The 12405-nt window shown below is 41.0% G+C and overlaps 1 protein-coding gene across 6 annotated transcripts in view; it reads left to right on the top strand.

The window, feature by feature from the left end:
• Positions 1-12405, top strand: part of Nsd1 (nuclear receptor binding SET domain protein 1) — a 110043-nt gene that overhangs the window by 29690 nt on the left and 67948 nt on the right. For all 6 annotated transcript variants that reach the window (XM_052156665.1, XM_052156664.1, XM_052156667.1 and 3 more), the window contains exons 4-5: positions 1397-1569; positions 8263-10837. In XM_052156665.1, coding sequence (XP_052012625.1) covers positions 1397-1569; positions 8263-10837 — 2748 coding nt within the window. The remainder of the gene's footprint in view (positions 1-1396; positions 1570-8262; positions 10838-12405) is intronic.

The following is a 12405-nucleotide window of genomic DNA, read 5'->3' as shown; positions in this document are numbered from 1 at the left end:
TAGCTATTGGGTAGCTATAAGCAATTGTGAGCCACTAGACATGGGCATGGGGAGCTGAAGTCGTCCTCTGCAAGGGCTGTACATGCTTTTAACTGCTGAGTCATCTCTAGACCCTTAAAAAATACTTTGACTGAAAAATCAAAATAAAAACCGTTATTTGTAAACTTTATACGAAATGTAACTCTTCAAGTGGAAATAAAAAATAAAATTTTGTCTATTTACTATTGAATACATGTAAGATTTCAATTTTTGTTATACTGAGAAAAAAAGCTCTTTTGTGTTGGGAAAATAATGCTTCAAAAAATAATTAGTAGAAAAACCCACCAGTATAATGTTTTGTCCTTTCAATACCAGCAAATTTGGGGACATACTGAGGATGACGTTAAAACATCCACAGGTGAAATGTACAAGTGTGTCTTAAAGAAACCTTTCCTTGTGATTGGAGATAGGTCTGAAATGAAGTAAACTGATTGGAGGTTGTCACAGCTGCTTTCAGGAGTTGTTGCCTTGATGGCATATTATGATGTAATGCTAATTGCTTGTAGGATAGTTGATTGTCAGTATTGAATCTTAATCTCTAGCTGCCGTCTTGTAGATATGGACGAATGTCACCAAGCATGTGTTTCGTATTTTGTTGCATCGTACACTGCAACTAATAAGCCAAGGAATCGACATATATTAGGTGCGTGTACTGTTTCTAAAAACCACAAACTAAGAATGATAAATTATCAATATAGTTTAGTACTTGCTAATTTTACTATACTCTTTTGTTATGTATATGTAGGGAAGTCATAGGGATTATAAATTCAATTTGAGTAAAGGTTAAAACCATATATTTTATGATAAAGGGCCTTTAACTTAAGATGGCCAAAGCACTGATATTATATATTTGCTGTAAAGAGAATTATAAGAGTTTTATTTTTCTGATATTAAAAGTTACTTAATAAAGACTTGTTTCCATTAAAAAAAATTACTTTGACATATTTGTATGTTTGTTTGCTCACAGAGGGCAAACCGTGTTGTGTCTCCTGAAGCAGCAGTTAGAGGAGGTTGCGAGCTGCCTGATGTGGTGCTAGGGAGTAAACATGAGTCCTCGGGAACACAAGGAATCACTCTGAACAGCTGAGCTATCACCCCAGCTACTCAACATTGTTTTAATATACATCTGCTTTTGGCCTCTTACATACTCAGCAAGTGCTGTAACAGCTCTCCTCTCATCATGTGTTTGCTGGAGAGCAACCTTGAGTTAAACTCAAGCTTGTCAGGTCTGGTGCCAAGTGTCTTTTACCTGCTGAACAATCTAGGCTCCTCTGGCAATAGGAGGTTTGGCTATTCTCTTGATGGTGAGTGCTCATCCTTTTGAAGAAATGACATTTTCTTTTTCATTCTTATCTAGTTGCCAATAGGAGGCCATATCGAGAATACTATGTGGAGGCTTTTGGAGACCCTTCTGAAAAAGCCTGGGTTGCTGGAAAAGCAATCGTCATGTTTGAAGGCAGACATCAATTTGAAGAACTACCTGTCCTTAGGAAAAGAGGGAAACAGAAAGAAAAAGGATATAGGCATAAGGTAAAGACAATATATAAACAAATGAATATAAAAAGTTCATCTTCTTGTGGGTTGGCTTATGGAAGAAACAGTGTTAATAGATTTGGAATATACTATTACATTTATTTAGCAGGATATTGAAGAAGTAATAGTTAGAGCATAGTGTCTTTTGTAAGGATTAGCTGTCCCTGGATTCCACACAGCATTATACTGATGTGTCTGAGAGGCGATCCTACTACCTCTGACTTAGCAGGGAGGTAATGGACACTGTTATAGGGTGACCAGTCTTTGGTTGTCTTTTTGGTTTTTTTGAGACAGAGTTTCTCTGTATACACCTCTGGCTGTCCTGGAACTCACTCAGTAGACCAAACTTATTCGTTCAAGTTATCAGTCCATTGTTGCTGTCTTCAGACACACCAGAAGAGGGCATCAGATCCCATTACAGATGGTTGTGAGCCACCATGTGGTTGCTGGGAATTGAACTCAGGTCCTCTGGAAGAGCAGTCAGTGCTCTTAACCTCTGAGCCATCTCTCCAGCCCCCTTTGGCTATCTATTTTTTTTTTAACTTCTTTATTTATTTATTTATTTATTTATTTATTGGATTTGATTTTATCGAGACAGAGTTTCTCTGTGTAGCCCTGGCTGTCCTGGAGCTCACTCTGTAGACCAGGCTGGCCTCGAACTCAGAAATGCGCCTGCCTCTGCCTCCCAGAGTGCTGGGATTACAGGCGTGCGCCACCACAGCCCGGCAACTTATTTATTTTATGTGAGTATACTGTCACTGTCTTCAGACACACCAGAAGAGGGCATCAGATTTCATTACAGATGGTTGTGAGCCACCATATGGTTGCTGGGAAATGAACTCAGGACCTCTGGAAGAGCAGACAGTGTTCTTAACCACTGAGCCATCTCTCCAGCCCCCTTTGGTTATCTTTTATGTAAGAAGAAACAACAGAATGGGGGTTTAGCTCACGGGAAGAGTTCTTGCCTACTAAGCATAAATCCCTTATTTTAATCTCTAAGACTGAACGGGAAAATAAAAATAAAAAAGAATACTGACCTTGTTAGCTTTTTTTTTTTTTTTTTAGACAGGGTCTTGTTCTGCATTTTAGACTGTTCTTGAGCTCAGGTTTAAACTCAGGCTTCCCTGTCTCGCACTTGCCAGGTGCTAGAATTATAGCAATGTCCCCGTAACATCTGACTTGGCTAAGGTGTTTTAGTATTTTTTTTTATTTTATTTTATTTTATTTATTTATTTATTTATGCCAGTTTTAAATTTTGCAGTTTCCTCCCCGGTTATATTTTAGTCACAAACTTTTCTGTGTGAGTGGGTTTTACTTCCTTTGTTTTGCTTTTAGACAGGGTCTCACTGTTGAACAGACAGGCTTCAGACTCTACAGGGGGTTTTGTTTTGTCTTGTTTTGTTTGTTTGTTTGTTTTTTCAAGACAGGGTTTCTCTGTGTAGCCCTGGCTGTCCTGGAACTCACTCTGTAGACCAGGCTGGCCTCAAACTCAGGAATCTACCTGCCTCTGCCTCCAAGCCCTGGGACTAAAGGCGTGTGCCACCACTGCCCAGCTGACTCTACAGTTCTCTTGCCATAGTCTTCAAGAATGCTGGGAATAGAGGAGTATGCCACCACACATTTGTTTATGTTTATGAAACAGAACATGTTATGAATCGTTTGCTTAGGTTTATGAACATTTGTTGCTTATTAATTAATCAATTAACTAATTTTGGTTTTTTTGGATTTGGTTTTTTGGAGACAGGGTTTCTCTGTATAGCCCTGGCTGTCCTGGAACTCACTCTGTAGACCAGGCTGGCCTTGAACTCAGAAATCCGCCTGCCTCTGCCTCCCACAGTGCCTGGGATTACAGGCGTGCACTGCCACTGCCCAGTCTTTTGTTTGTTTTTGAGACCCGGGTCTGTCCTGAAATTTGCTAAATCCTGTCCTGAAATTTGCTAAATCCGTATGTTTACCAATTTGGCTTTGAACTAAGAGATCTACTTACCTGTGTCTTAGAGTGCTGGCATTAATGGAATTTGACTTTAAGCCCAACCCAAAGGTGGTTTTGTTTGTTGTTTTTGTAATGTGGATGACCTTGAAGTCCTGCTGCTCCTACCTCTACCCCTGAAGTGCTGAGTATACAGAAATCTATCATCACCCTTAATTCATGTGGTGCAGGGAATTCAACACTTTTTTCTTTTGCTTGATGCTTTGTTATAGTTTGCTAAGAAAAAAAAAACGTTCAATTTATTTTCTTAAATGTTGTGAGTGCACACATGCATATTTGAGACAGCATCTTGCTATGTAGCCCAATCTAGCCTTGCTCTTGTTAAAATACAAGTAACAAACTTGTCATTCGTTGTCTTTTTTTTCTGTGTCTGTTTCTGTTGTCAGTCTGTCTATGCCCCCCACCGCTGTTGGGCATTGAATCCAGGGCCTCAGGCCTTTAGGAAAGTCCTGGTCAATGAGCTCCATCTTGAGCCCTTGCTCTTTCAGTGTCCTAAAGCTGAAGCTTCTCCATCCCTAATCCTTAGTTCTTTATTTCCTTTGTCCTACTAGTTATTGTAATTGTCGTTCTCTCTCCTGTTGGTCTCACAGTATGTTAGTGTCAGTTGAGTAGTTTGATAAGCTCTTGCTGTTTTGCTCCAACTCTTAATTCCTGGGCTCCTCAACCTCCTGAGTAGCTGGGACTATAGCTATAAAACAGAGTTTTTTGTTGCTATGACAAAACATTGTGACCAAAAAGCAGATTGAGGAGGAAAGAAAGTTTATTCTACAGCACTGTTTATCATTGAAAGTGAGGACTGGAACTCAGGGCAGGAACTAATGCAAAGACAATGCCTTGAGAGGGGTGGTGTGGGGGAGGAAGACAGGTGTTGGGGGAGGTGCTTACTGGCTTGCTTCCTTATAGAATCCAGGACTACCAGCCCAAGGATGGTACTATCCCCAGCTGAGCCCAACCCTATTGATAACTAATTAAGAAAATGTCTTACAGTTGCATCTCATGGAGATACTTCCAGAGTTAAGGCTCCTTTCTTTCTGATGACTATATTGTGTCAAGTTGACAGAGAAAACCAACCAGTACAGTTGATTTGTTGTCAACTTGACACACAAATACATCACTATTAAAGCCACAACCCTTCCTTTCTTATTCATTCACAAGAGCTCACATTAAAATAATAAACAAACAAGCCAAGTACTTTTTTACTTCAAGAGCAAAATATTAGAGCACAGACAATCAAATAAAAGCAAAACTAAATTCCAACCATCCAGGATCTGGGATCTACTCACGGTCTTCTGGGCTCCTCCAAAGGCCTTAGGGTTGGTTCTCTGGCTCTGCCCTCTGTAGCACACTCGAGCTTGACTTATAGACTCCATCCAGCAGGCTCCACTCCAACTGCTGCTGCTATTCTTGGTGGTCATCGAATGATACTGGCATCTGCAGAATCCTGGGGTCTTCTGCAACTGGGCTGCACATTCACCGATAAGCCTCATTGAGGCTCTTTTCATGGTGCCAACTTCAACTTCTTTGTATGACTCCTCTGTCCTTGGCCTTCAACTGCAACTTCACCAGTGGCCTCTCACAGTGCTAAGTCTTCAGCTGCTCTTGATGAACTCTTTATGCCTTCCAAAACCACTACCACCTGGGTGACTCTTGCATATTACAGTTTAGCTGTCAGCATAAGGACAACCTTGACTGCTTCTGCAGTCTCAGGAAATACTTCCCAGATTTTACCTTAGTGATGCTGAGGTAAAAGATGACTAATTCCTTAGCTCCGGCTAATAAGCATCAATTATCCCAGTAGCTCAAAGCTTCACTTCAGTGGTGCTGGTGTCTTGTTAATCGTAGCTGGCTCTGCAGCCCCAACTGACCAGAGTGACAGATTTAAGATAGCACAGAGCCCTGGCAGTATTTAAATTGTCTGAAGCTTCACAAGCCAGGCCTTCCCTCTTCTGTACTGCTCTCAACAGTCTTATCTTCCTAGGTCCTACAGGACATTCCGCTGAGAGCTCTTAATACTCCGTGGTTTTTCTAGCCTAAAAGTTCCAAAGTCCTTCCACAACCCTTCCAGAAGATTGTCAGGTCTGTTACAACACCCCACTAAGCTGGTACCCACTTCTCTTAGTGGTACCCATTTTTTTGTTGCTGTGACAAAACACCAGGACCAAAAAGCAAGTTGGGGAGGAAAGGAATTACTCTGCTTACACTTCCACAGCACTGTTCATCATTGAAGGAAGTCAGGACAGAAACTCAAATAGGCCAGGATTCTAGAGGCTAGAACCTGATGCAGAGGCCACGCAAGGTCATGCATGCAACTGATGCAGATGCCATGGAGGGATGTTACTGGCTTGCTCTTATAGCACCCAGGACTACCAGCCAGGGATGGCACCACCCACAAGGGGCCTTCCCACCTTTGATCACTAATTGAGAAAATGCCTTACAGCTGGATCTCATGGAAGCATTTCCTCAAGGGAGGCATCTTTTCTCTGTGATAACTCCAGCTTGTGTCAAGTTGACACATAAAACCAGTCAGTACAACCACCTTGCCCAATTTTCATAGTAAATTGTATAAGAAATAATTCTTTGAACTGGGTGTGTTTGTCAGTACTTACAGTTCTAGCACCTACAAAGCAGAGGCTGGAAGATCATTGCAAGTTTGAGGATAGCCTGCTCTACACAGTAGGTACTCTGCCCCAGCCAGGTTCATAGAACAGGGCTCTTAGAAAAGCAAAGGGCAGCCGGGCAGTGATGGCACACACCTTTAGTTCCAGCACTTGGGAGGCAGAGGCAGGTAGATTCCTGAGATCAAGGCCAGCCTGGTCTACAGAGTAAGTTCCAGGATAGCCAGGGCTACACAGAGAAACCCTGTCTCGGAAAAACCAAAAAAATAAAATAAAAAGTAAAAAAAATAAAATAAAATAAAAATAATAATAAAATTAAAGAAAGTAAAAAACACTAGTTCTTAGATTGCTGCCTTCCCCCAATGCCCAATATATGTAACTATTTTTATACTGTTTTTTTTCCTAATCATAATTTGGATAATTCGAGTTAGTGACAAACTTGATTGAACTGCCATTTATAACAAGTATATGGGATTTGTTTTAATCTCTTAAGTTAGCATAGTGGCCTGTACTTAAAATTATTCTAATGTTTAGAATTACAAAATACTATATTGTAAGGTTGTACTAGTGTGTACAGTTGTTAGGATGGAAGAGCTTGATGGCTTCTTGCCATTGTTCTCAGTGCATAGTGGTGGTGGAGGTGTCAGATTTTGTGTTGAGTTTTAGCTCTCATTAGAAGAATTCACTAGGACTTTTCTGTTTTGGAAACCTGATTTACTTTTATCACTAACATTAACACAGATATATGTGTGATTATGTCTGAAATAGACTAAATATTCAGTATAGTACTTGCCAGGAGGAACCTACCATTCTAGTAAACCTTATAGTTTATATATGTTGGCGAGCCTTCTAAGTATTTTATATATTTGTGAATAGTAACTGGTAGGTAGAGCGTTGCCAAATGACACTGTAGGGACCCAGGGATGGAAGGGTCTGAAAAGTAAGTGTGTTTCAAAGTTTGAATGTTCTTACGCATTTTGTGTACCCTTCTTGTTTTGTGTCTCTGGATTAAGTAATTATGCCCTGAAGATAACTTGGTTATGCTCCAGGTCATACATAGCACGCACAGAAGAGCTCTGGTTTCTTCCGCGCCCTTGTGATAGGTGGGGCTTCAGGTCCCATTGAGATAGGTGGGGCCTCTGACCCTTTCATTCCTATTGTCTCATTTCTCCATGCTTCACTTTTTAAATCTTTGCTTACCTGCCTGCTTTTGTTTTTATTCTGTTGAGCATGTATGTACTTGTACTCTTTCCTATGTCAGAAAGAAAAAAAAAATTTTTTATTCTAAGGTGTAAATATAGGGGAAATTGATCTTGCTTTAGAAATGTAATGTTAATACTTTTAATTGAAGTTAAGAGCCCACTCAGTTTTGCTGATAAATGCCAAGAGTGTGGTGATTTTTCTGAGACTAGTTGTTCTAGTTATGATAGGTAATTTGTTTATTTTTGGTTTTCCAAGACAGGGTTTCTCTATGTCACACTGGCTGTTCTACTCGCCCTGTAGAACAGATTTGCCCCCAACTCAAGGATTCACCTCCCCCTGCCTCCCAAGTGTTAGGGTTGATGGTGTGCAACACCATATCCAGCATGATAGGCTGCATCAATAACAGTAGTGCCTGGAATCCTTGGTAGGCAAGTTGTGATAAACTCAGATGCTAATATTGGGCAGTTCCCTAGGATGAAATTGAAGATCTAGGCATGGTAGTGTATACATATAACCTCAAGTCAACAACGGAACCTTTTTTTCTTTTTTGGAGACTTGGGGGGTAGGGGTAGGCTGTCTGGCTTCAGAAAGAGGACTTTGAATAAGAACAGTAAAGTTTTCAAGGAGTAGTAGTGGACATGTTTGATCCCAGTATGTTCGAGGGAGAGTCTGGTGGACTTATGTGAATTTGAGGCCAGCCTGGTCACCTACGTAATGAGTTCCAGGGCAGTGAGATCTGAATAGTGAGACCCTGTCTTGAAAAATAAAAAACAAAATAGAAAAAAAGATTTAAGGTAGATTCTGATTTGAGATGTTTTTTATCTTCTTGTTTTTCCTTTTTTTTTTTAATAAATGGTATTCTTATTTTCCTTTTAATTTAAGGTTCCTCAGAAAATTTTGAGTAAATGGGAAGCCAGTGTTGGTCTTGCCGAGCAGTATGATGTTCCCAAAGGATCTAAGAACCAAAAATGTGTCACTAGCTCAGTCAAGTTGGACAGTGAGGAAGACATGCCATTTGAAGATTGTACAAATGATCCTGATTCAGAACACGACCTGTTGCTGAATGGCTGCTTGAAGTCTCTGGCGTTTGATTCTGAGCATTCCGCAGATGGAAAGGAAAAGCCTTGTGCCAAGTCTCGAGTTAGGAAGAGCTCTGATAACATCAAAAGGACTAGTGTGAAAAAGGGTCTCACACCATTTGAAGCACATAAAGACGAGTCGAGGGGGAAGATTCCAGAGAACCTTGGCCTAGACTTTATCTCTGGGGATGTATCTGATAAACAGGCTTCTAATGAGCTTTCCAGGATAGCAAACAGTCTCACAGGGTCTAGCACTGCACCAGGAAATTTCCTCTTTTCTTCCTGTGGCCAGAACACTGCTAAGACAGATTTTGAGATTCCCAATTGTGATTCTTTATCAGGTTTGTCTGAGGGTGCTTTAATCTCTAAACATTCTGGAGAAAAAAAGAAACTCCAACCAGGCCAGGTCTGCAGCTCAAAAGTACAGCTCTGCTATGTTGGAGCTGGTGATGAGGAAAAGCGAAGCGATTCTGTCAGTGGGTGTCCCACTTCTGATATTGGAAGCAGTGACCTGGATCCTACAGAACACAACTCAGAATTCCAGAACAGTGTCCTTGAAAATACAGATGCTTTCAATAAAACAGAGAGTGCTTTATCTGTGCACAAAAATGAAACACAGTATTCTAGATATCCTGCCACAAACAGGATAAAAGAGAAACAGAAATCCCTCATTACTAATTCACATACAGACCATTTAATGGATTCTACCAAGACAATGGAACCTGAAACTGCTGAGATGTCTCCGGTCAATCTTTCTGATCTTAAAATCAGTAGTCCTATTCCCAAACCCCAACCAGAATTTAGAAATGATGGTCTCACTACAAAATTCAGTGCACCACCAGGTATTCGTAATGAAAACTCACTGACAAAGGGTGGGCTTGCAAATCAAACTCTGTTGCCCTTGAAATGCAGACAGCCCAAGTTCCGAAGTATAAAATGCAAGCATAAAGAAAGCCCCACTGTTGCAGAAACCTCAGCTACAAGTGAGGACCTCAGTTTGAAATGCTGTTCTTCTGATACCAATGGCTCTCCTTTAGCCAGCATACCCAAAAGTGGGAAAGGAGAGGGGCTCAAACTACTGAACAATATGCATGAGAAAACTAGAGATTCAAGTGACATAGAAACAGCAGTGGTAAAGCACGTTCTATCAGAATTGAAGGAACTCTCATACAGATCCTTAAGTGAGGAAGTCAGTGATTCTGGAACAACAAAGTCATCAAAGCCATTACTGTTTTCTTCTACTTCTAGTCAGAATCATATACCAATCGAACCAGATTACAAGTTTAGCACATTGCTAATGATGCTGAAAGATATGCATGATAGTAAGACAAAGGAGCAGCGGTTGATGACTGCTCAAAATTTGGCTTCCTACCGTACTCCAGATCGTGGGGACTGTTCTTCTGGTAGTCCTGTAGGGACATCAAAAGTTTTGGTGTTAGGAGGCTCCACACACAATTCTGAAAAACCTGGAGATAGTGCTCAGGACTCAGTTCGCCTTAGTCCTGGTGGGGGTGACTCCGCATTGTCTGGAGAATTGTCTTCTTCCCTATCCGGCTTAGCTTCTGACAAAAGAGAAGTTAAGCCAGTCCCAGCTTGTGGTAAAATTCGCTCCAACTGTATACCGAGGCGCAACTGTGGCCGAGCAAAGCCATCATCCAAATTGAGGGTAACCATTTCAGCCCAGATGGCAAAACCTTCAGTAAACCCAAAGGCCTTAAAGACTGAGCGAAAGAGAAAGTTGAGCCGACTTCCAGCTGTGACACTTGCTGCTAACCAACTGGGAAACAAAGAGAGTGGAGGAGCAGTGAATGGCCCATCAAGGGGTGGGGCTGAAGATCCGGCGAAAGAAGAGCCTCTTCAAGAAATGGACCATTTAAGAAATGAAGACACCCATTTTTCTGATGTACATTTTGATAGCAAGGTTAAACAATCTGACCATGATAAAATTCTTGAAAAAGAACCTTCTTTTGAGAACAGAAAAGGCCCAGAGCTGGGCTCTGAAATGAACACTGAGAATGATGAACCCCACGGTATTAATCAAGTGGTGCCTAAAAAGCGGTGGCAGCGATTAAACCAAAGGCGTCCTAAGCCTGGCAAGCGCACTAACAGATTTAGGGAGAAAGAAAACTCTGAGGGTGCTTTTGGAATCTTACTTCCTGGTGACCCTGTGCAGAAGGGCCGGGATGATTACTTAGAACAAAGAGCTCCTCCTACAAGCATACTTGAGGACTCAGCAGCAGATCCCAACCATGGCAGCCACTCTGAATCAGTTGGGCCTCGACTGAATGTTTGTGATAAGTCCAGTGTAAGCATGGTCGACATAGAAAAGGAGACAGGACTTCCCAGTTTGATGCCACAGACCAAGCTTCCTGAGCCAGGTAAGGACTGTATCTGGTAAAAAGAGAATTTGTTGATAATGTTGCTTTTCTGACAAAGTTGCTCTTTTGAGACTGTGTATCTGTTTGTTGTAATGGAAAATGTGTTATAAACTTGGAGTAAGAGTTACCAATTGAGTAAGAAATGACTTTATTTAGAAGACCAATATTTAAATCAGGGATATCTGTATTTTCAAATTTTTAGTTTTGTTTTTGCCATTCATTATTGGGGATTGAATTTAATACCTCAGTGGATGTTCAGCAGCACACTTCTACTGAGTTACCTGTTAATTTCTTATCAGAAGCTTTTTTTCCTTTTTGTAAGTCCCAGCAATTTTTTCTCCTTTCCAGTTTCTTATCTTATAAAGTTAAGTGACATTTTGGGATTGAGGATGTTATAGGCCTAAAAATTTAAGTGTAGTCAATAAAAAGTAAAAAGTACTGGAAATTAGGTTTCCTCTGATCACAACTTAAAAGGATGCACATTTTTATATAGGTAAGAGATGTGCTAAGAAATCCTATCCCACGGTTGCCTTCTCACTCTGCTCCTTTGAGCAGGATGTCTCTGTCGTGCTGGTTTGGTTGGCTTGGATTTTGTTGTTGTTGTTGTTGGAGGAGAAGTTTAATGTCTCCTATAATGCCCCTTTACTGGTTTTGCTCTTGATAGTTTTTGGTTAGGGATCATAGCCAAGAAGCTCCTGTCCTTCCCAGTGTGCTTCATTGTTGCGGGTCTTGTACCTGTTTGTTTTGTTGTTAATTTTTTTGTATGGTGGAAGGCAAAGGACCTGAATTCTTTTGATATGGATATACAATTTTCCTAAAATAGTTTGTTGAAGAAACTCTACTTTTTCCATTGTTATCATCTTGCTTCAGCTTCCTGAGTGCTGGGATTCTAGATGTGACATTCCCAGCTTCCGAAGGGTGAGAATGTGGAGCTGCCTGTCCAGTGCACCAGTAAACTGTAGGCTTCTTCTAATTCTTTTGTTTGTTTGTTTTTGTTTTTGGATTTGTTTTTTTCCAGACAAGGTTTCTCTGTGTGGCCCTGGCTGTCCTGGAACTCACTCTGTAGACCAGGCTGGCCTGGAACTTAGAAATTTGCCTGCCTCTGCCTCCCAGAGTGCTGGGATTACAGGCGTGTGCCACCACCGCCCGGCTAACTGTAGGCTTCATAGGTTTGGCTTTTTACATTTCATCTTTATTGTTTCCATTATATGTGGACATAAGTGCAGGTCTCAACAGAGGTGAACTAGGGTTAGAGGTCAGTGTGAGCCAGCCGACATGGGTGCTGGGAACCAAACATGGTCCTTTGGAAGAGCTCTTAACTGCTGAGTCATCTCTCCTTTGTTTTTTGTTTTTTGGTTTCTCTGTAGCCTTGACTATCCAAGAACTTAGCTCCGCAGACCTGGCTGCCTCTGCCTCCTGAGTACTGGCATGAGCTCAGCTTTGTTTGGATTTTATTAAAAATGATTCATATCATTCTTTAGTCTTGGATTGGCTATTTCAACGAATTTATTCAGTTCTTCTAGATGGTCCAGTTATGTATGGTTCCTAATGATATCAGTTATAATGTC

Source organism: Apodemus sylvaticus, chromosome 14, assembly GCF_947179515.1.
Source record: "Apodemus sylvaticus chromosome 14, mApoSyl1.1, whole genome shotgun sequence".
Classification (NCBI taxonomy): domain Eukaryota; kingdom Metazoa; phylum Chordata; class Mammalia; order Rodentia; family Muridae; genus Apodemus; species Apodemus sylvaticus.
The sequence above is the reverse complement of the archived record's forward strand: the minus strand, read 5'-3'. Positions and strand labels throughout refer to the sequence as shown.